The sequence below is a fragment of the Acinonyx jubatus genome, chromosome B2 (genome assembly GCF_027475565.1).
Source record: "Acinonyx jubatus isolate Ajub_Pintada_27869175 chromosome B2, VMU_Ajub_asm_v1.0, whole genome shotgun sequence".
Classification (NCBI taxonomy): Eukaryota; Metazoa; Chordata; class Mammalia; order Carnivora; family Felidae; genus Acinonyx; species Acinonyx jubatus.
In genome coordinates this window covers 121,438,321-121,461,438 of record NC_069385.1, presented here as the reverse complement: position 1 = coordinate 121,461,438, position 23,118 = coordinate 121,438,321, and the positions used below count along the sequence as shown (strand labels likewise).

Genomic DNA, 23,118 nt, shown 5'->3' with positions numbered 1-23,118 from the left:
TTGATATTTTTTTCTTCTTTAAAGAAAAAAAGTTTTACCAATAATTTCTATAGAATGACAGACAAAAAGACAAAAAATATCTTAACCAGTCACTATGAGATTGTAGAACAGACAAAAATATACTAATCAAGTGTAGCACTAATGCTTTTTGGTTCCACAAAATACCAACTGGTTTCCAGGGGCATTCAGGAAGATAGAGAAAATGGAGGGACAGTGTGAGGCAGGGCAGGGAAGCCTGTCATAGGGTGAGACCCAGGCCAGGGCGGGGGTGATGAGCCACCCCAAAGCTGGAGGCCCCGTGGTCCAACCTCGGTCAAAGATTCTGTTCCTTTCTATTAGCAAGCATTTTCTACAAGAGCAACATCACCTATGTGCATTAATACATTTCTTTTGTAGGCAGAGTCACCTCAAATTTAGATATTACTTCCCTGAGAAATAGTACAGCACTTAAGTACTTTTATCCTTCTAATTAGTGGTAAATATTGAAGACAAGTTTTCTCAGTTTTAAAGCAAGAAATAATCCACATCAAATTAAAGATATCATTTAAGTAAATGTAAACACCTTCTTTGGTCAATTTTCACAGTAATTATCAAAGATGGCAGTCTACAGAAGACCCTGAAGACCATCCTTCCTTTTGGAATAAGCTCATCTGTCATTTACATGGAGCTGGTTTTTTACACTCATTCTCGCTGAGATTCTCCTGAAGTGTTGAACTGAAGCCCCAGTTTCCAAGTTTCTCAAAAGACAAAGAGGGAGTTCAATCAGCTGTTCCTGTCAAAGTCAGATGTTTAAATGAAACAAAATCACTTGTCTTGGTTTTCATTCTTGAATGGAGGAGTGGCGAATAGATCTATGATAATCCTCTGGACTGCTAACATGTTCAGGTAAATCATAGCCCCTCAGGAAATGTCCACTGTTCTGCTGAGCAAAATAATACAGTTGTCTGGCTAGTAGAGGTTCGACCTTTAAAAAGAAATTTTAAAAGATATTTTTGAAATATTCTTTTTAACATCCTATAATTGGCTTATAATTAAATAACTCAATATCTGAAGGTATGGTAAAGTTAAATCCAAAGGTAAGTGCTACACACATCAAAACATTCTGAAGAAGTAACTTTTTGTTAGTCTTTACACATACTAACCTTTAAAAAGATTCTAACTCATTCTGGGTTTTAACTGAAGCTAAAGTCAGAGATGATACTTTTAAATCAATAGCCACTTAAAATTTATGTTTAAGCCTAAGCAAATCAAGTAAAATGGCCAAATTAAAAGGAAGTTTGAGATGATTAATGAAGTTTGAGATAATTCAGGATAATTTAGGCCAATGAGTTTTTCACAACCACAGTTTGACAGGGATGAAGGTGTAAATCCTGAACAATTTACAATTCCTGGATGACTTACATAATCTGTATATTTCTAAACCTAAAATAAAGGAAAACAAAAGGAGCAAAATCAAACAACAGCATTGCTATTATGAGGAAAGAGAGGTTAATTAACCCCAAATTCATCTTGTTTGGCTATTTGTGTGGTTCACATTCACTAAAAAAAAATTCAGCTTTCAGCATTTCCTTAATTTACAGCATCTAAGAAAACTGAATAGTTTGTCAATCAACTAAGCCATTAAATTGAGCCTTTCTGTCATTTGAGATATAGAAACTTAAGCATAATTCATATGAAATACCTAAAATAAACTAAATCCATAGTAAAAAGGAGTATGAACTCCTAGGTATACACATACCCATTTTTCTTTTCCATACCAGACAACTCCCAGAGACCCACTATTGCCTCAGAGGAGAGCTAGTGCATCCAAAAACCCCTTAAAATCAGACAGATGCAGGAGTTTTCCGCCAACTTTTGAAATGTTATTTATCAATCCCAAGTATATTTAGTCAGGTGTTAATAAGATATCAATTATTGTATCAATTACCGGAGAGAATTCATGACAAAGCTCTAAAATATATAAAGACCATATTTTTGTTGGTTGGTTGGTTGGTTTTTGATTTTACAATCAAGAGGTGGGACTGTGTGTTTAAAATTAGTGTGCTATTTCAGTTTTCAACAAGAAACACTATCAGAACTAAAATATGACCTGAATGTTTTTATTATTTGTTATAACTTTTTTTTATTGCCTGGACCCATTAATAACTCTCAAAGCTAGGTAGCAATATAAAGTTTTCAGATTCAAAAATGTTAGGTATTCAAAACTCTGTTTCCTGTGGCAAATTTATTCTAAATATGACCTATATAAACCTTTTTTCTTTTCTTTTTTATGAAAAAGATGTTTACTTGGTGCAGTTCAACCTGTTTTCAACTCTGCTAGAGAACATTGCAGTGGTCTGGTCTACTTAAACTCCTTGAAAGAGCCTCCTCCAAATAATACATGGCTCTTGGTTTCCACTAGTTAAATAACTTCTAAAAATCCAGATATAAAATAGGATTTGGAAAACTTTTGGAGAAACTGCAAAATACATAAGTCAGTAAATAGTTTACCATTTGGGAAAACTTCATCAAGTGAAGATCAGCTAGACAGCATTTTAAAAGCAATATTAAACATGGAGAATTTTAAAGGGCAACTATAACCACCAGTCCTTTTAGATCCTTATAAAATGAAAATAGGACAATGTCTTGATCAATACACAAGATGGAACAAATAAAGCCCATGTTTGCAGGTTTGTGATTAGTAGACCTCTAGGGCTGGGAAAAACAAATGGGTCTCTGGGCTGTGCTCCCTGCATCATTCACTGGGCCCTGCTTCCTCCCTCATAATTTTCCCAAGTCACTTAACATTTACTTTTCCTTTGAGAATTTCCTAACTGGGACCCTGCCCTTAATGAAAAACAGGGAAATTCAATCATTTGAATGTGGCTAAATACTCACGTGAGCAGTGATGAGCTTCCTTTGCCTCTGAGGATCTGGAAACTCTTCCCCAAAGCACAGAGTTACCTGGAATCTTGGCAGGGGACGGCCATGGTGAGCAAATGCTTGTAGCTCTGGAGAAGCCCCACAATAAAAAAAAAATTAACCTGATCAGAAACCATCACTGAACAGGACAGGTTAAAGGAGGAAGCAAAAGTTTACCATTGATCTGGAAAACTAAAATAAGAGTGAGTATTCTTTATTTCTCTAAGTGGGGTTCTTAACTTTTAGACCCCAGATACAGAATTTCATCTATATGTTCATATGTGTGCTTTTCCTGAGAGGGCTCCAGCTTTCACTTGATTCTTTAGGGGAAATATGCCCTGCAGATTAAGAACCTTGCTTTGCAGCATTGACCCAAGAGAGGGACCTTTCTGTGACTGAGGCATCACTGAAAATCTTCACATTATCTTGGAGACCAAGCACCAGTTATGGGCGTCTGTGTCCTACTTGGCACTAAGCCTAAACTGTGGGACTTTGAGCTGACTTCTTGCCTATCTTCCGGGACAGACATTGATTTGAAATGAGAAAGGTAGTGATGAAGCACTAGGGGTCCCCACTTTGTGGATATGTATATCCTGAAGGCACCATCCCTACCCTAAGGATTCAAAACAGAGACTGAGCACTGTGGAAACAACACGTGTACAATCCCTGACATTGACCCATGTCCCTTTGCCCACATTCAAGATGATTCTTATGCCTCTTGTGGCTCCTATTCTTTCCTTTCCGCTAGAGTTAAATGTCACCTCCACAAAAGAAAACACACTTACACGGTTGCTGCAACAACTTCTGCAGAACAGTGTGCGCATGCATCTTGATCAGATATGCACCCTCGGGCTTTGCCTTTTGGGGCTGTCCCTAGTAGTTTGCAAATCCTGAATGGGTAGATATCAAAGATCTCCACTGTTCTCTTCAACTGAAGAAAAGTTTCTAACTAACTCACTGGACTGTTTGACTTCCTGCTTTTTTTTTCTTCCAGAATTCAAATCAAACCTAACTGACTTAGTCAGAATGTGTAAAAGGCATTCACACTACTGAGGTCTGAGACTACACCTACACAAGCTAATCAGAGTGGCAAGTTGGCACAATTCTCCGAAAAAGTTGTGCCTCAAGTGCTTGATAACATGAGAACATTCTGTGGGAATCCTTGATTATGCAGAAGCTGGTCTACATAGCTGCAGTTTTTAAGTTCACAGGTTCTTCCTTGAACTTCAGTGAATACTTCAAGATAGGAGGTTGCAGTGAGCAAAAAGCACAGCCCTTAGTTGCAGATGAAGAAAAAACAATTCTTGCTCGCAGATAAGTATTAAATTCTAAGCAAGTGAATTCACAGCTTGAGGATGTTCATAGCTGGTCGAATATGCCTTCCTTCTTCTTGCCTATAGAATGGGAGGATTCTACCTTCCTAAAACATACAAGATGAGAGAAACTCACAGAAGCAAGTGTCATTCCCCTGGGACAACTTAACTAAAGCCCTAGCCCTGTGGCATCTTCTGAATTCAAAGAGACCAAGATTCACGGTCTTGGTGAGGAGATCTATGAGGAGATCCAACCCCATAAGGGCTCTTTCAGACTTCACTGCAGATATAAGAAGTACAGACAAGATGACCCTTTGTGGTTCTTGACTCTTCCTTGGGTGCCCACCATGATTACCACAGGGGACCCCAGGATGGACAAAACAGTCACAGTGCAGGCTTGGAGCCAGTTCTGCAGCTCATAGAGAGGAAGAGGTGTTCAGGCCCACATGCTTTTCTCACCTTGGTGCTGCCTCGGGGAACCAGAAACTCAGTTCTCCCTCTTCCTCTTGTCACACATCTTAGTCAAGGGTTAGTCATATAGAGACATATTTTTCTTGGGGCACTAAAGAGAATTTGATGAGCCTACACAAATTTGGGCAACTTAGACCCAAAAGGCTAAGCAAATGTCAACGGTGTCAAAGCACATAGATGCTTTATATTTTTATTTTAAATGAATTGAATCAAGAAGCACATTCAGGGAAAGTAAAGTCACGTGAAAATCCAAAGACATAGGGTATTTCTGAAGGGGTACTTATAAAAGAATAACTTAAGGATAAGATACAGAAAAAGGTGGAAGGGAGCTAATGGAACACCTTTCTCCCTCCAAAGGAGGCATCATCCATATAGATAGCTGAATGAACACTCTGGATGAAACTTCAACAATAATTTCACAAAAGTGGTTTCACAAAAGCCAGCCTATGGCTAATTTAACTGTTATGAAATCAAACCTAGAAAAACAAAACTTACTGGTTTTAGAAAATATGTTTTGAAACATGCATATCATAGAGATAACTCAAATCCTTCTCATAATTTCCCTTTTGCAAAATCAGTTCCACATACTCTATCCTTGGTCCCACCTGCTGGAGGGCATCTGCATAGGGGTAACACATCTCAGAACCAAGAACATTAACAATACAGTTCTAACCTTTATGACTTTCCTAGGAATCTTAAAAAAGCTGACACATCAGCAGACATGCTTGCTGAGATCATACTACCAATAAAGTGTGAACTTTATTAGTCAGTGACAATTGGTTGAAGACCAGAATTTTAAGATATCAGCCTGAACCACAATGCCCTTGAGCAATCTCCCTCCTCCTCACACCCCTCTGCTGATGGAGAGGAGCAGGTGGTAGAGGCAGAGGTGAGAGATGAACAAACAGGAAATCTATTTTCAGATCATGCTGGCTGGGCTCAGGGGTTAATAGAAGGAAGACCTCTGTCTGGTGTGGGAGTGACCTTCTGTTTGAACCACTGTGGCAGGCACACTGTCACCCCCTCTATTCTGTCTCTTAGGCTCACAGGTGTGGGATGCTCTATTCTAACAGATAATTTGGTGTATTACCTGCTAAAAATTGCTGTGTGTCAAAGAGCTTGCAGGTCTGGTCCCTCTCCAACTTGTTGGGCCGGTCACTGCACAGTGCCAGGGGCCCATCCCAGTAGATTCTGCTCTGGCATAGTCTTTTGGCATAAAGCCCATCAGGGGCCATCCACAGGACCACACCCCTTTCCAGGTGACTCAGAAGTTTCTCAATGTTTTTCCTCTGGCCATTGTCCTCTGGGTAGGGGAAAAGGACCTGGTCCAGGTTAGTGGCGTCATAGGTATGCCCATGGGAGATCCGACACCCTTCAGGGCTAGATGTGGTTAGCTCTTTCACCAGGATCTCTCGGTAGTACAAACAGATGTGGAGTCGACAGTCTGTAAAAACAGAGATTTCAAAGTCAGTGCTAAGGGACCAAGGAACATTGGATACCCACCAGGATGCCAAACTACTCAACCAGAACATGTTTATTTGATACTCCATAAAAAGTAGAAAGTTCCATAGTGAAGGAAGTGTAGGAAATGTTACATGCCCTCATCTCCCTCCTGGAGTCACGGAGAGTGACCAATATTAAAGAAATCCTGAAAAAATCCATTTAATGTTATTGAACTCAGAATTTTCCAAATTTATGTGACCATAGATATTTTTGTGGAGAGGGAGCACCCCTTACATTAGTTTTCTGCACCATATGTTTGACTTGTATTAGAGAGCATCACTCTTATGAACTTTCTATGTCATTGTTTTCATGATGATGATAGTGGTCATGACAATTATGTCTAAAATACGAAGTCATGTGCCACTGAACAAAAATTCCTCTTTAAGCATGGTGGTAAGTTTTGATTTTGGAGGAAGTGAACCCTAAGTTAAATTTCTACTAGCAAAAAGAATATAATGATGTTTCAAAAAATAAACAAATATTTTACATCTGAAACTGTTCTAAAATATCAATATGATGTCACTTACATAAAAATACATATATACACACATATACATATATGTATGTTGAAGTTTCAGGAAGTATAATGGGAATGACTTTTTTTTCCATTTTGCTTCCCTGATTGTCAAGTTAGTTTTTATGCTATATGTGTACGACTTGTATAATAAAATTAATTCATGTGGAAAGAAAAGAATCAATAAGAAAAATGTTCAAAGGCTAAAGTCCCACTAGGCTTTCAAAATCTCCCTTGAAAATAACTGCTTTCTAAAACATTAAACAAGATGAGTTCACTTACGAAATTTTTCTGATTTCAGAACCTTCTTCTGAAGGTTTCACAAACTGGAAGGACCAAGCTAGGTTTGCAAAGGGCCCCTTAACTGAAATGCAAAAGGGCTTTATGGAAAGGCAACAGTTACCCACCCATAACTGTATGGGATTTCAAATGAATGGGAATTGCAGTTGTCCAACAAATGTGCTCAAGGTTGATAATTAATCTGTATAACGCATACCAAAAAAAGAAAAAAAATCCACAAAACCCTCTTATTCCTCAATGGCAGGTTTTGAGACTTAAACAACCCACATCACTGTCTCAATTCTCCACTTCAATTTCTGCTGCTGTAAACACACTAGCTGAGAGTGAGCTCAGACAGCGTACCTTGATGACAGCGAGTGTTGGCCATTTGAGTGGACTTTCAGGGCAGGTTTCATTTCATTTAACGTCATCAGAAATCACAAGGTCCCAGTGATATAAATAGCTGTTTATTTCCTACTTTTCAGGCACCCACACAAGTCTTAGGTGCCGAAGAGAAGGGTTAGAAAGTTTCTAAAAACAGACACAACCCTTTCTTTACACTAACATCTCCCCTCCATCATTTAGGAGCATCTAAGAAGAAAGGCAGTAAGCCTCATTCGGAACTTCAGAACTGAAAAGAAATAAATGGTTAACCTGGAAGTGAGAAAGGTGTCCACAACTCCCTGAAACCTTGAGAATTTATATTTTCTATATCTGATTTTTAAACAGCCTCAGGGGCAGGTGAGAATTCTGAAGCTTAAGTTATTTATTTTTAATATAATTACAAGTCCCATTTTAAAACAATCCAAATGTTATCTAAAAAATAAATATACACATACCACATATGTTTAGTAAGCTTTGAGGTGACTTCCTTAAAATAGGCAACATCTCTGAACTGCAGGGAAATGAAACTTTAAAAATCAGATCTAATCCAAATTTTTTGTAGGATATGTCAAATTTCAGAGGAAGATCTCAATGCCAAAGAGGATGACCTATTTGCAGCTAAACCTGGAAGGATGATCAGCTTTTCAAAATGAGAAGTCCTTGTGTATTTTTCTAAGAAATTATACTACATTGTGAGAATGTTGGCTGAAGAAGGGCCCTTAGTATGTAAAGCTGAGGTGTTTGCATATTTCTGGAAATTCAAATAGATGTCAAATGGAGACCTTAAAATGACTCAATTCAAGCCAGCATTTAGAATTGGCATCAGAATAGCAAGCTGGCTTCTTAGTGAGAAGTTTTCTAATGATGTTCCTTATTCACACAAGTTGGGAGTCAGATGTGTATACACCCACTTGAGGCCCCAGATGGAAGAAAGCCAGTGTCCATGGGCTGTACTCATGGACACCCCCCCCCCAATCAAATCTGCCCCAAAGTGAAGGTGGAGTCACAGCAGAAGCCAGCCTCCTGGGGGTGCCTCTAGAACAGAACGCTGCACTCACCTGAGAGCGCCAAGGCTTCAGCAGACCTTATGCTTGGCTCTATGGGGATTCCGGGGGCCTGGGACTCAGGTGGGGCACAAGCATAAAAGGTTCCTGTCACCTGGCAACCTGCATTTGTAAATAAGAATCAGATGATGTCTAAACAGAATCTGTCCGACGCATTGGAAGGTCTCCTCTCCCTGGGATATGGCCACTCAGCCCCTGAGGGGTGCACCAACCCTGGGAGGGATGGGCCAAGGGCCCTCTAGAACTGACCACTGGCATTCTGAAGGAACTAAGACAAGATGAGGTCCAATCAGAAAAAACAAGACTGAAAGGGGAAGGAGCCTTTCACAGCTTTGGAAGGAAACTTGGAACAATCCCTCTGTTATTTTTTCTTTCTTTTTTTTTAAAGTTAGTTAACACCTTCATCACCTCACATAATTGCCATTGTGTGTGTGTGTGCGTGTGTGTGTGTGTGTGTTGTATACTGGGAACATTCCAGATCTACTCTTTTAGGTGCTTTCAGTAGAATAGAGTATTGTTAACTATAGCCATGTTGTACTTTAGATCTCCAAGACTTATTTATCTTATAATTGGAAGTCTGTACCCTTTGACCAACATCCTTCCATAATTACCCTGATAAACAGGGTAACCTAGGCTCAGAAAGATTTATTCCTGTTCACGTAGCAAGTTCACAGTAGAGTTGTGAGCTCAGGTGTACCTGAGCTTTGATGCCAAAGAGCCCAATTAAAAACTTACAAGTTTGTTTAGTTCACACTTATTTAGCTTTCTATTTCTGGGTTCAGGAGAAAATTGAACCATGTCTCTTGGCAGCCTGGTAGCTTTGGGTCACACTAAACATTAATAGAGAAATAATATGTAACAGAACCTAATTTTGTTGGCACTTCACTTAATGTCACCTATGCTTCAAAATATATCTACCTATTCCACATTTTTGTATAGTTTGAGGCATTGCCTTGTTAATAAAGTTCTTAGTTCAATAGAGCCTGATGCACTAGCCATAGGTCTGAATTTCAGAAACGAGTTAGCTAACTCCTCCACTGTGATATGGAAAACAACCTTTGCTGCAAATCACTCTTGAAAAGCTAATAAAATAAAATTCTGAGCTTTTTTGTAAACATGCCACTCAATGCAAATTTTAAATGATGGTAAACCTAAACATGATTAGAAAAACAGATTAAATTTTGAAGGACCAAATATTCCTAGAACATACAGAAGGACTTGAGTGTTTACCTGTCTCAGGATTTCTATTTAAATAACTAACTCAAAAGTCCTAAAAGCTTGTGTTTTGCTGTATTCAATATACTGTGTGAAGTTTTCTCTGCTCTTAGTGATTAGTACTTCCACTGAGAGATCTCATTTTGATGTCTGGGGTGCTCCTACGGGCATGGGACCACATCTAATCCAGAGTGAGCAAAGCTCTTTGGGCCCTAATACCAGCACTAATCACCTCCTGGAGACTATTTTATGTTTGTAGTATTTATTCATTACATTCTTACTATCACCTTTAACCCCAAGAACAACTATAATGGGTGCACTATTGGTTTTTTTTTTTTTTAAGTAAACTCTACCCCCAGTGTGGGGCTTGAACTCATGACCCCAAGATCAAGAGTCTCCTGCTCTACCAATTGAGCCAGCCGAGTGCTCCATGGGCACACTATTGGTTAAGAGAAATATACCAGCTCAATAACCTCCTGGTGTCCCTATAGAGGGAGTGCTTGGGCACAGCTATAGTATGGAAGAAACAGACCAGTGAGATTATGTGGCCCTGTCAACATTAAGGGACAATCCAGGAGGGAAGACTAACAAAATCTATTACTTTTTACCAAGGACTATTTCAGGGAGGATGAAAAATGTTACCCTAACCAACAGATAATTTAAAAACTACAGCCAACCAGTTTGATATCTGACATCTTCTGTCTTAAATGAAAGACTGGCCTTTGGGGTTAGGAGATCTGAAATTAAACCCCAGCCCCTCACTTTCACTGGATAACTTTGGGCATTACTTATATTCTGTGTGTCTGTCTCAAAAATGTGGGGCAGTTTTTAACTGCCTTGGATGGATCTCTGTGATGTTTAAATAAGATCTCACGTAAGGCAGTTCCCAGCACAGATCCTGGTGCAAGCAGGCCTTGGATTCCTTCCCCTGAGGGCCTTACCATCCTGCAGGAAAGAGAAAACCCTCTCTCCACTGCACGTGAGGTCTTTCCTAGCAGCTCTGAGAAGGGGAAAGAACTGGGGTACTGCTCAGAAGGACAGATCAGGAGAGAACAGGGCTCTTTGGCCCAGATTGTTCTGCTGGGTCAGCCACAGGCATAGGAACCAGTCCAGCACACTCCTTACCATTTTCACAAGCTGGGCCTTGCCAGTGGTGGCTACGGGGTCCAAACGTTACAGGACATTGATATGGGATTTCTGGGTGAGGCTGATCAGGGACGTACTCCCTCCAGCTTCGGTCATGGGGTGGCATCATGTAGTTATGAACCTGCTAAAGGAACATGAGGGAGAAGCTGAGATGAAAAGCAACCAGCTCGGCAAAGATCAGTTGGTTGGTTCTGGGAAAGAGCGGCAGATTCTTTTATATTCAAACTCCTCACAGAATCTCTTATTTGGCTGACAGCCAAATAATTTTATCATCTCAAAAGACTTTGGAGTGAATAGCTCATCACACTAGGTGGAAAGTAGCCATAAAGAATTAAAAAGCACAATGAAGAAAGTGTTATAAAGTAATAACTTATGTAAAGCTTCATCATATGGTTAAACCTGGCACCAAAAGTACTGCAGGGAAATTTCCCTTCTTTTACCCACCAGAGTGAATAAAACAGAGCTGCAATTCACATCAGAAAAGTCTGAAGAGATCAGCTGCCCTGTGGTTTCACATGATAAAGCATTGCTTCCAAAAGTTTCATCTTCCACAACAGATCTGTTTCCCAGATTTCAGAATCAGTAGAAGTCTCTACCAACAGGCAGATACACCCACCTCTCCTCTCCTTCAGACCAACACTAATAGTAACACCAGGTGGAAAGTGAGATATTCATCCAGTGATTGGGAATTTGGTTTGGCTAATTGACTAATAGCAAAAACAAAGTGCTGCTGTTTTTGTTTGTGTATTTTTCCTGCTATGTGGGATTAGCTTGCTCACATGGCCTCACCCAGACCCAGCCTCCCCTTCTATAATCCCTGCATTCTCCACCATACCTGAGCTGGGAGTGAGGTATAAGGAGCTGTCATGGTGTAGGGGTGGCTCACGGTCATCTGTGGGTCCTCCAGGGTGAGCTGCTTTGCTCCTATGTATTTGAGCAAAAGACAAATGGCAAAGTGTGAAAAAAGGAACTATCATAACTAAAAGTGAAATCTTAGAAAAATACCCAAGAGTTTAATTCCTAGAATGCATAACAGTGTTGACAAATAAGGCATTTTTTTCCAGCAATTACCATGGGCAATTACTTGTTCTGTCCATTAAACTGGTTTCTACAAGGTCTGACTTATGTAGGAAAGGTAGAGAAGGAGATGAAATGCTGTGTGTGAATGCACCTTGTCACATAAAGAGCTCCACCAGCAAGATGTTCCATAAGTGAAGTAATTTGTATGGCTAGTTTAAAATGCATATTTTTGGGTTCTACTCTGACACACTGGTCAGAAACTTGGGAAGAGAAGTTATGAATTTCAATAAGCATCCCAGCTGACCACAGTACACTCTAAAAGTTGACATTTTTTTACTTAAAATAGTAACAATATACAGATATATGTATGCTTCCTTTCTACAAAATGGTTAACCATGAAACACTGATAAGTAAAGATAAAGCTTCAAACAAGTTTTCTGTTTTTTGTTTGAAAAATTTGGCCTATATCTTACATCGATAGAACTAACTGAAAAATACGCACACACAGATGAACACACATGCATAGATATACACCCACAGGTATAGAGTTGGAATCTGAGAAATATCCTAACCAATACCACAAGAATTTCAATTTATGGCCCTGAGGACTTGGCAAAGAGCCTGCCGGGGTTGAACATGAGGCAGGAGGCAGGCAGGCTATTTGAAATATAATAGACAAATCAATCCTCAGAATGAAATTAAGGCATTACAAGTGTGCGGTTGTCTATATTCTGTGACCCCAATCCAGGAAGTCCCACCTTTTTTTGCACCCTCAGGAACAATCCTGTATACTTTGTAGGGGTCTGAGATGTCCAGCTGGCTTCTCTCAACCAGTTCCTCAAAGTCATTGCTCTTGTTCAAAGCACATCGTAAGCGTGTCTTCCAGGTAGGAGGGTCTGGCTTATCTATGCCTTCTCGGAACTTTCCTTTAAATAGTGCCCAAGCCTTGTGGGAAAGAAGAGATTAAAAAGTTAAAATACAAGTCTTAAAAAAAAAAAAGAACCTGAGAATTGTATTTCTAAAGGAAAGAATGATGCTTAGGTGCCTTAGATTTACACTTTTGCTCAAAACATGGGACAAAAAGACAGCAGGTGTACTCTAGGCATAATACTTTTCACCTTGGACTCTATCATTGCTGACTTGAAGACAAGTGGTTTGAACATTCTCTAGGTATTTATAAAAGGTAGGTGAGATGTGGAGGATCCCTGGAAAGGGGCCCTTATCAGCCCATCCCCTCAGTATCTGAAGTGAGTTACACTGGAACTAGGGGCAGAGTTGTGGGGTGAGCTGCTACCCATAGACTATGTCTGAACGGTCAATCTGAGGTATTCTGAGATCAAATTCCTGAGGAAGTCCCCTTTGCCTGCTCTGCCTGCAGGTGGTGGGGCTGGGCCCTAATGCACACTTCACTGGGTAAACTGATCTAGGGGAAAACAATCATCACCACACACACACACACACAGAGAGAGAGAGAGAGAGAGAGAGAGAGAGAGAGAGAGAACTAGAGAAATATGTCTATGTCCATGTCTATGGAGAGAGGCTTGAAAAGAGGGAGTCAGAAACAGAGAGCAAGAAACACAAAGAAGGACCAAAGAGAGTTAAAAGATAGAGACAGTACCAGAGACATTGAACTAAAGAAAAAAAAAAATCCAGAAAGGTCTCCATAGAAAAACAGTGAAACAGAGAAAGACAGACAGACAGACATACTGAGAGGGACACGAAAAGAGAGGTGGACTCAAGCACATCTAAGAGTGTTCACAGAAAAGAAACAAGACAAAGAGAGACACATGCTGACCAAAGAAGGCAAGGAGGTATCCAGAGGTACAGAAAGAGAAAATCACAGAAATGCAACCAAGAACACTCAAGTCAGAGTCCTTGGACTGCTGCTCTCCCCGGACTGAGCCTCCAGACATTTATTTCCCTGCTGCTGGAGCCATCTGACTCTCTGTCTACTGCTCATGCCACACGCTCAGGATTGGGACCTAGTCCCCCATTTCTAAAAACACTACAAAGGTTGAAATCTCTCTCCTCTCAAGCCTTCTGCCAATTGACTGCCACCTGATGCTCCCGGACCGCCCGCCCCGCGGGTCTCATTCCATCCCGTCCTTCCCACGAGGTTCCCTTTCCTCTGAGAACCGTCAGGAGCCTACAGGGTTCGCCATGGAGTCTGGGTTAGGGACCCACCAGGCTCCTGGGGCCTTCCCTCCACCCCCACCTGGGGTTTCCCTCGTGCTAGTAACCTTGAAGAGGGCGGCGTCCTCCTCGCGGTTGTAGTCTTGCTTGCCCGCGTGCTTCCAGGGGATGCGGAAGATGCTTTTCTCCTCGTTCTCCCACACCAGCCCTGGGTACTTGCCGCTGTCGATCTGGTCAATCAGCCACTGGCGGAGTTTCCCGTTGCCGCAGCTCACCGAGCTCATGCCGAACTCTCCGCCTCGGCCGCTGCCCTCCAGGTTCATGCCCAGCGCGCCTAATGTCGCCCTCACGCGCCTAGGATCCGCCTCCTGCTCTAGCTCTGCGCTACAGAGAAAAGGGCCGGCCTTTAGCCACCGTGGAACAGCGCTCTGAGCACCCTTCTCAAACCCCTCTGGCATTGACCACGAGGCACTGGAGTCTCTGAGGCAGCTAAGCGCGCTCTATAAAAGTCGGTGTTGCCGAAGGCACCCTGTCTCATCCCTTGGCGCGTCCGGTATTGCCGCCCCTCCAGCGTGCCCCCGGCGTAGTCCATCCTCCTTCCCCACCTTCTGGACTCTCCATTCTTGTTACACATCCCACAAGCCAAAAGCTGCCCAGGCAACACAACTCTAGCCTTTGTGCACATTGCAAAATCCAGCCGCCACCAATCTTTGGCACCGTTTGCTTGCTCACTCTTAGTTCCTGCTCTTCTTTACCCATTCCCAAACCGTTGCCAGTCCATTCCTCCCTTCGTTTTCAGTTACCACTCTCTACCACTCTCCCATTCACATTCCCTTGGTGGCCCCCGAGCGCCACGGATCTCGCACGTGGGAACGTCTGCAGTTTGGACGTTCTAGGTGCTCAGTACCAGTTAACTCTTGCCTGGGCCTTCTCCTCCAGTACCTGCGCTCTGCCTCAAGAGTATCCCTGAGCCCTCTGCAGCTAGCAAGGATTAGTGGGCCCTGGGAGCAATACGCGGCTGAGACCCGGGTCACGACCAGGCGAGCGGCGCACCCAAGTAGATGAAGATTCTGGCGCGCAGAGCATCAGCAAGACCCCGGAGGCCAGCAAGCGAGAGCGGAGGCGGGGAGGGTGCCGGGAGGGTTCTCAGAGGGCATGGGGTTGTGGCAGCAGAGCGTAGGGCCCTAAGTGGCCCAAATTTGGAGCTCCTCCTCCACCACCACCAGCCGGGGAAAAATGCGCGGGAGGCCACAGTGAGTTTGGGCCCTTCAGGGCCACAGGATAAAGAGTCTGAGACTGAAGTCTTGGGAGTAAGGGGATGTCCCCTCTCAGGGAAAGCCTGTAGTCCTACGTGGGTCCTTTCGATGGTCCCGCCTCGGGCACTCCTGGGGCCCTGCCAGTCTCTTTATCCCATCCCATCCAGCGCGTGGCCTCTCCCGGGCTTGGGCGGAGCCGGCCCACAGAGTGGTGAGGGCAATGCTTGGGCATTGCACCGTCTGGCCCTCCACGGAGCTCCTACAGAGGCCCCGGGGCCCAGAGCAGAAGAGGTGAGAATCGGAGCTCCCACAGGGGTATGCTCCCTCCCTCCTCCTAAGCTGGGTTTCCCTGCATTGCCCTCGATATGAACCCCGGGACCTCTAGTCTCACGTTCCCTGTTCTCTGTAGTGCCAGCCTCACATCCGTGCTCCTGCCCGACCCCAAACCTTACCTCGCCCCAAACTCGTAGCTGAGGGCAGCAGTGGGTCCCAAGTTCAACTGTTGAAACTAAGTATCGGAGATGGGAAAGAGGAACTTTATAAAGCTTAAAAGCCCCGCTGGGGAGGAGCCTGGGGCGGAGCTGGGCGGGTACCAATGCGCCTGCCGGGTTGGGGCGAGGGGGGCGCTGTGAGTGAAGACTGGGGCCCCGCGGGAGAGTCCCAGGGCCAAGGATAGAAGGAGTGTGTGTTGGAGGGTCTGGTGCCGCCGCCGCCGCCAGGCTGGAGGCTTTCGCGCTGGCTGCGACCCTCGTCGCGCTGTGAGCGGAGAGCGCAACTCGAGTGGGGCGTTCGCAGCCTGGGGGACTCTCACTTGGGGCGGTTTCCCGCAAAGGGCAAGGCACTAAAATGGGGACCCCGCCTCAGCGCCAGGTCCTGCGGGAGGCCGATTAATGATAACTAATAACAGCTAAACGAGGGCGATGTGGTTAGGGAGGGAAGTTGCTGGGAACGTGTAGGAGCGGGAATCTGGTGTGACAGGGACTTCACCTGCAGAGTATGTAACCAAAAACGTAGGAATTGTCCACATTGTAGAACGGAGGGAGGGTGGGAGGCACCCTTGGCATCGCAGCTTTTGCTGACAGCCCTGCCCTCCTAGGTGTTTAGAGAACATCCTACTCATTAAAAAGAAAAAGAAGAAAAACATGGTTCAGATACTTTGAACAATAAACTGTGGCTCAAATACTATCTACATGTTTGAAATGCTTACAGACTTTTGTATCTATTAAATTGCCTTGAGGTGACTCAGACAGACAATGCATAGACCCCCAAAGTCAATTACGGCAACATGAATGAGTTGGGGGAGGAGTCTTGAAGTATCCAAACACTTAATTGCCTCTGGACTTCAGTTCACCTTAAAATGGCATAGTTTTAACCTCAATCTTGTAGGAAGCAAATTTCTAGTAGGTTATAAATGTCCAGAAAAGGAATAATATTTAAATCGAACTGTGATAATACTTAATTTTCCAAGATATCCTTAATGTTAAAATTAAACTCCCTGCACCTGCCCACTAAGCTTTCACCAGAGCATCTTGGATGCTTCCAGCATGTTTATGTACTTAGCAATTTCAGGTAAACCGTCAGATCACTGGTTTCTATATGATTTTAGACCACCACCACCCTAGGTCAACTTGCAACTTTTGAAAAGCTTTTGATTTCACTTACTTCTCAGTTTTTCTCTTTTCAACTTATATATATGGTCAATGTCTCCTACTCAAAGATAAAACTAAGTTTAGTCTAGAGCAAAACAGGCAGTGAGACACAGATTCAGTATGCTTTTCCTACAACTAAAAGACTTTCTCAGAAATTAACAGGATGCCATATTTTTATTCACCCAAGCAATTTTCCATTATCAGAGTCTATGTAATAAACAACAAAGTTGTGTTCAAAGAAAATTCTAGTCACAACCTGTTTTTCTTCCTTTCTTCTCCTTTCACTGATTCATTCAACAAAATACTTTCTTGAGCACATGCTACCTATCAGAGACTGTGGTAGGCACTTAGGATACTTACGTGAACAAAGCAAAAAAAAGGTCACTGCCTTCATGTTGCATTACATTTTAATCAATGGGTTACTTTTTCTTTAAGTGTTCTCAAACAACAGACAGAAAGAGATTGCTAAGAATAATGGCAAATGAGCTTTTTGCATTTTTCTACACGTGTCCTCTGTGCCAGGTTTAGAAGTGCAAAACAACAGTCACCGCATGAAACTTTCTGAGACTTCACATCTACCTTGCTGTAAAATGTGATTGCTAATCTTCAACGCCATCTTCTGGTTTACTCATTTGTCATATTGATCTGCTATTTTTTTTATGATGAGAATACAAAGAATAATATATGTTAAACACTAAAACTCTTGATGTCCTCATTACCCCTGGGAAAGGGAAGAGAGTGAACAGGTAGAAGTTGCCAGTTACTCACCAAAGGCTTACATCTTAGTCATAGTTGAAACAAAAATGACAAAAGTTTTTAAAGTTGAGCAACCCCACCCCCCCATACTACTTGAGAAAATCAAAGGGTTCTTTAATAAAAGACTAGACATTTATTTTCAAAAGTCACAACTTGTTAAAAAGTGAAAATAAATAGGACATCAGTTATTTGAGTGTCTATCCAAAACAAAGGCTGATCATTATATTCTGTGAGGAGGTTATTTCAGTGAGTTGTCCAGAAGTTGTAAATGGAGCCCAATCTGAGTTAAGCATTGCAATTTGCAATTTATAATATCATAAAGAGAGTGTAAGAAAAGTTGAATTTACTTAAATTCAATGTGGTAACAAATCATCTTTTAAAACTACACATTCACATACAAGAAAAATATTTTGTAAAACCCATACTAGGCACAAAAAATAAATTATTGAAGTCTTGTTTTTGATAAACCTATTTTCTTACTAATTCATTTTTTAAAAGAGGCGACATTATAATCTGTTAAAAACAAAGCAACTATATCCTTGAAAAAGGTTAAAGGGCATTTATAATTATTTGTAAAAATCAGGAAAATAATAAAATCTTTTGTTGTTATGATGTAGGATCATTAGGATAAATATCTCTTCTTTGGCAATATGTGTATGCAATGTCAAGTATTACCATTAGCTATGCATCTTGTAGTGCAGTATTATTATACTATTATTGTATTATTATATAAATAGTAATACTATATATTAGTATTATATGTATCTTAGGTAATACTAATGATATTATATAATAGTATAACATGTACTAGTATAGTAATATACAATATACTGTAGTGATATAGTAATATGCACTACAGCACTACTACAATACTATAGTAATATAATGTAGTATTATAGTATTACATTATATAATATTATAGCACAATTATTGTATGGTACTATTAATAATTAAATGCTTGAGTATGGGGGTCTACTAGATCTGATTCAAATCCATGAGGTCTTAGGTGAACTGTTTAGCCAAAGTCTTACCTTCATATATACAATGAAGATAGTGGCTTTCTTGCCTGTGATAATGTGTGCTGTGATAATGAAATGATGCTTAGCACAATGCTTGGCATGTCCCAAGTGTTCAACAAATTGGGATTATTATCATTTATTATTCAACATTTAAGGAAGTTTCCTACACTTTATCTCATTTGATCTCCCAACCAGTACTTCCTGGTGAGCAAAGCAGGCAATATTTAGCCCCATTGTATGGATAAGGAAAGAGGTCCACTGAGTCCAAATGGTTTGCCCAGGACACATTCTGACCAACGGTTCTTTCCCCTTGTCTACAGGTATTTAGCTGCCTGTTGCATTAGTATTTCAGAATCAGCCTCTGAGTGCAGACCTATTAGTCTGGAGGTAGCATAGTAATTCCAGTTGGGCACTTACTAGTTAAAACAACTTGGGTAAGATGTAGTCTTCCTGACCTTGGTCTCCTTGTTTGTGAAGTGAAGGTTGGCAGTAGGCAACCTTCTTCCAACCCTAAACAAATTGTTTTCTTATTTCTGCTCTAACTTAAAACCATTAATGACAGTCCAGTGGCCTTTTTGGTTATGGTATATTCCTAGTAAGAAAAGCTGTATTTTTTTTTTTAAGTCACTGGCCTAACCACTGGTCTTCACTTCATTCTTCTTCATGAAGTTATATTCACTTTGAGGAAATTGGAGGAAACAGGCGCTGCTTCTCAGCCACTACTCTCAAGTATTTAATCCTTTGAAAAAAATCTAACCTTATAAACTACTATACAGAAGAGGACTTGGGATGGAATACTCTGGAAATGAAATTGTTAAATGCTTTCACTGCATACCCTGTTTAAAGGAATTATATTGATCTTTCTTTGTAAAGTGGTAAATTCTTTTTTCTTAATTTTTTAACATTTATTTATCATTGAGAGACACAGAGACACAGAGTGTGAGCAGGGGAGGGGGCAGAGAGAGGGGGAGACACAGAATCTGAAGCAGGTTCCAGGCTCTGAGCTGTCAGCACAGAGCCCGACGCGGGGCTTGAACTCACAAACTGCGAGATCATGACCTGAGATGAAGTCGGTTGCCCAGCTGACTGAGCCACCCAGGCGCCCCGTAAAGTGATAAATTCTAATACCAATATGGTATGTAAACATGATTCTTTTTCATTCAGAGTTATGTAACCTTTCCTAATTTGCAAAGTGCTCTGAGTTTCTTCAATGAAAGAACTTTACAGAATTTCATCATAAGCATTTCCAGAACACAGACTGTTCGAGACTAGCTTGTGAACTCTTTTTGGCCACAGACCTAAAATGTGTGGCTTTTGTTTAAGCAGGGTATAATCTGCTTTCAGACTTCTAGGAAATTGGACTGGTCATTTTAATCAATTTTGTAACAAAAAAACTTACCAAAATCAGCACCCTAAAACCAAGTAATCCAATGAAGAAATGGGCAGAAGACATTAATAGACACTTTTCCAAAGAAGACATCCAGATGGCCAATAGACACATGAGAAGATGCTCAACATCACTCATCATCAGGGAAATACAAACCAAAACCACACTGAGATACCACTTCACATTGTTCAGAGTGGCTAAAATGAACAATTCAGGAAACTACAGATGCTGGTGAGGATGTGGAGAAACAAGAACCCTCTTGCACTGTTGGTGGGAATGGAAATTGGTGCAGCTACTCTGGAAAACAGTGTGGAGGTTCCTCAAAAAAATAAAAATAGAACATCTCTACAATCCAGAAATAACACTACTAGGAATTTATCCAAAGGATACAGGAGTGCTGATTCATAGGGGCACAGGTAACCCAATGTTTATAGCAGTGCTTTCAACAGTAGCCAAATTATGGAAAGAGCCTAAATGTCCATCAACTGATAAATGGATAAAGAAGATATGGTTTATATATGCAATGGAATACTACTTGGCAATGAGAAAGAATGAAATCATGCCATTTGCAGCAACATGGATAGAACTGGAAGGTATTAAGCTGAGTGAAATAAGTCAGTCAGAGAAGGACAGATATCATAGGTCTTCACTCATATGTGGATATTGAGAAACTTAACAGAAGACCATGGGGTAAGGGAAGGGGAAAAATAGTTACAAACAGAGAGGGAGGGAGGCAAACCATAACAGACAAATACAGAGAACAAACTGAGGGTGGATGTGTGGTGGGGGAGAAAGGAAAATGGGTGATGGGCATTGAGGAGGGCACTTGTTGGAATGAACACTGGGTGTTACATGTAAGTGATAAATCATGGGAATATACCCAAAAAACCAAGAGAACACTTTACACACTATATGTTAGCCAATGTGACAATAAATTATATTTTTTAAAAAGTCACAAAGTCAAAGACTAAGGCAACATTGTCTCCTGTGCCTTTGTTTAGAAACAACTGTTCTCTTTTTATCTCCTCTTTTTTGCCAGTATTCTAAGAAGTCTCCTTGTAACATTTCTTTTCTCTCTGACTTGTTATGCTCTCTACATAAGTAATGACGTGGTTTTAAACAAGGGGCCACTTGATGCTGCCAACTCTCTTCACCAAGCCAATAAAAATGCAAGTGCAATACCTCTGGGCATTTTCTGAAAATTGAAACAATAGGTGAAAACCAAATAGCTTTGTCTAATTCCACCCATTTGTAGCAGTTCATAATATCGGGTTATTCTAAAGTTCATCAACTGCCCTTGCAGCTGAACATTGTGAAATAACACGCCATTACTTGTCAAATGAAGTACTACTTCTGAGACTCGAGGGCACTTTGGGTGGTAGAGTATATTTTCAGGAAAGGTTAGATTATGTTTTGGTAATAAGTCCCCCAAATCTCAGGGGCTTACAATAATGCAGGACTACTTCTTGTTTACATGAGTTATATGTTGATTGGTTATCACTACTCTGAGAATCCAGGTTAACACAGCAGCAGCTATCTAGTATATTCCTGGTCACATGGCATAGATAAATCATACAGGGAGAACCACATACTCATTCTTTAAGTTTTACATCACTGTGACTCATGTTCTCCTGTTATGAGGTAAGAACTACACTGAAGGAAGAATTGCCTGGCAGTAGCATGGGTAAGGTAGAAGAGTGAAAAAAGGCCAGGAATCCTAAGAAGACCCAGATGAGACACAAGGAGTTCTCAGACAGGGGCAGTTGGAAAGTTAATTAGAAGGAAAGAAGAGTACATAAGGGGTTATGTGGATATAGTGCAACAAGATAGGGGTCAGAGATAACTGGAGAGTTTCCAGGTTAATAGATTGGGGAAATGGTGTGACTAAGAACCTAAACAAAGACACCTGGAGGAGGAAGGGGTTTGTGGAAGAATATACAGGGGAAATTTGAGATGACATCTCAACATCCAGGCTGATCTAGTTAAGTGCTGTGGTTCATTTATGGGCATTATCCCTTTCCTCCCTTGGAAACACAGAATTATCTCTTGCTCATCTTTGAACCATAACACCTGAATATGCTGAGTGCCTTGTACCAATGAGCTCTAAAAATGAATGTGTCTTGCTTTTAAGGGGATGCTTTTGGAGACAAGATTACAATGGGGTCCTTAAAGACTGAGGAGTCTCTAACCAGTGGAACAGCAGCAGACCCTAAGATGGAGGTTAGCTTGTGGGACTTATGAGTATTAGGGAGTAAATACCTACAGGCTAAATACCTATGGAGTCAGCAGAAGGAAGCAGGATTGGGCAGGGAGAGAAGCTACAGTTAAATGCTTACTGTAAAGGTCTCAGTCAATGCCTCAGAGTTTTAGAGCTGGAAAGAGCCTGTTTCAAATTGGGGTGAAGGGATAGTGTCAAACTCATGGGCTGATCAGTCACAGGTGCCGGCTGTCCTTGGAGAGAGGCATAAATTTGGCAAGGTGATTTTCTTTACTTGGAACAACCTTCAGAGAGGGCTTCTTGCCGCGTACCATCTTCCACAAAGATCCCAGTAGCCAGGGGATTGAATCCATCACTCTGGAGTGGGTATATGAGTAGTGCATGACAACAGCCACCAAAGTATACTCCTTGCTTTACTTCGATTCACTTTCTCTTATAGGTTCTGGGAGTAGCTCCTTCAGGCTTCCAGTGGTTTCCCTTCCTAGAGTAGGGTTGTCAGATTTAACAAATAAAAATATAGGACTCCTGGTTAAATTTGAATTTCGGATGAACAATGAGTAATTTTCTTAGTATAAGTATGTTCCATACAATATTTGAGGCATGTTTATATTAAAGAAACCATTAATTGTTTATCTGAAATTCAAATTTAACTGGGAAACTTATATTTTATCTCACAACCTTATCCTGGAGGAAAATTTGAAGAGACAGTTTAGTGAGGCAAATTATAAGCCCATCACTGTAGCTGGTTTGGGGGCCCCAGTGGAAATTTATCAATTGTGCCTCCTCTTCTGTCCTTTCCAGATTCTTTCACCTTTAGCCAGCAACTCTGCTGGGCCAGTGTCTGACTTGGTGACAAGACCTAAATCTTTAGCCCTGAGGGTCCTGACCCC

The 23,118-nt window shown here is 41.4% G+C and overlaps 1 protein-coding gene across 4 annotated transcripts; it reads right to left on the bottom strand.

Annotated features, from left to right (window-relative positions):
- Positions 1–526: 526 nt before the first annotated feature.
- On the bottom strand, positions 527–15,750 carry IRF4 (interferon regulatory factor 4). Of its 4 annotated transcripts, none has more exons than XM_015076108.3 (9): positions 15,652–15,750; positions 14,051–14,327; positions 12,569–12,755; positions 11,626–11,714; positions 10,770–10,914; positions 8,424–8,531; positions 5,776–6,129; positions 2,878–2,990; positions 527–964 (listed from the first exon to the last, which is right to left on the bottom strand). In XM_015076108.3, the coding sequence occupies exons 2-9, from the start codon at positions 14,264–14,266 to the stop codon at positions 821–823; spliced, it is 1,356 nt and encodes a 451-aa protein (XP_014931594.1). In that variant the 5' UTR covers positions 14,267–14,327; positions 15,652–15,750; the 3' UTR covers positions 527–820. The 4 variants fall into 4 exon arrangements, with proteins under 4 accessions (XP_014931594.1, XP_014931595.1, XP_053079041.1 ...); XM_015076109.3 differs by having other exon boundaries at positions 10,770–10,911; XM_053223066.1 differs by having other exon boundaries at positions 14,051–14,322; positions 15,652–15,718.
- Between the last annotated feature and the right edge of the window lie 7,368 nt (positions 15,751–23,118).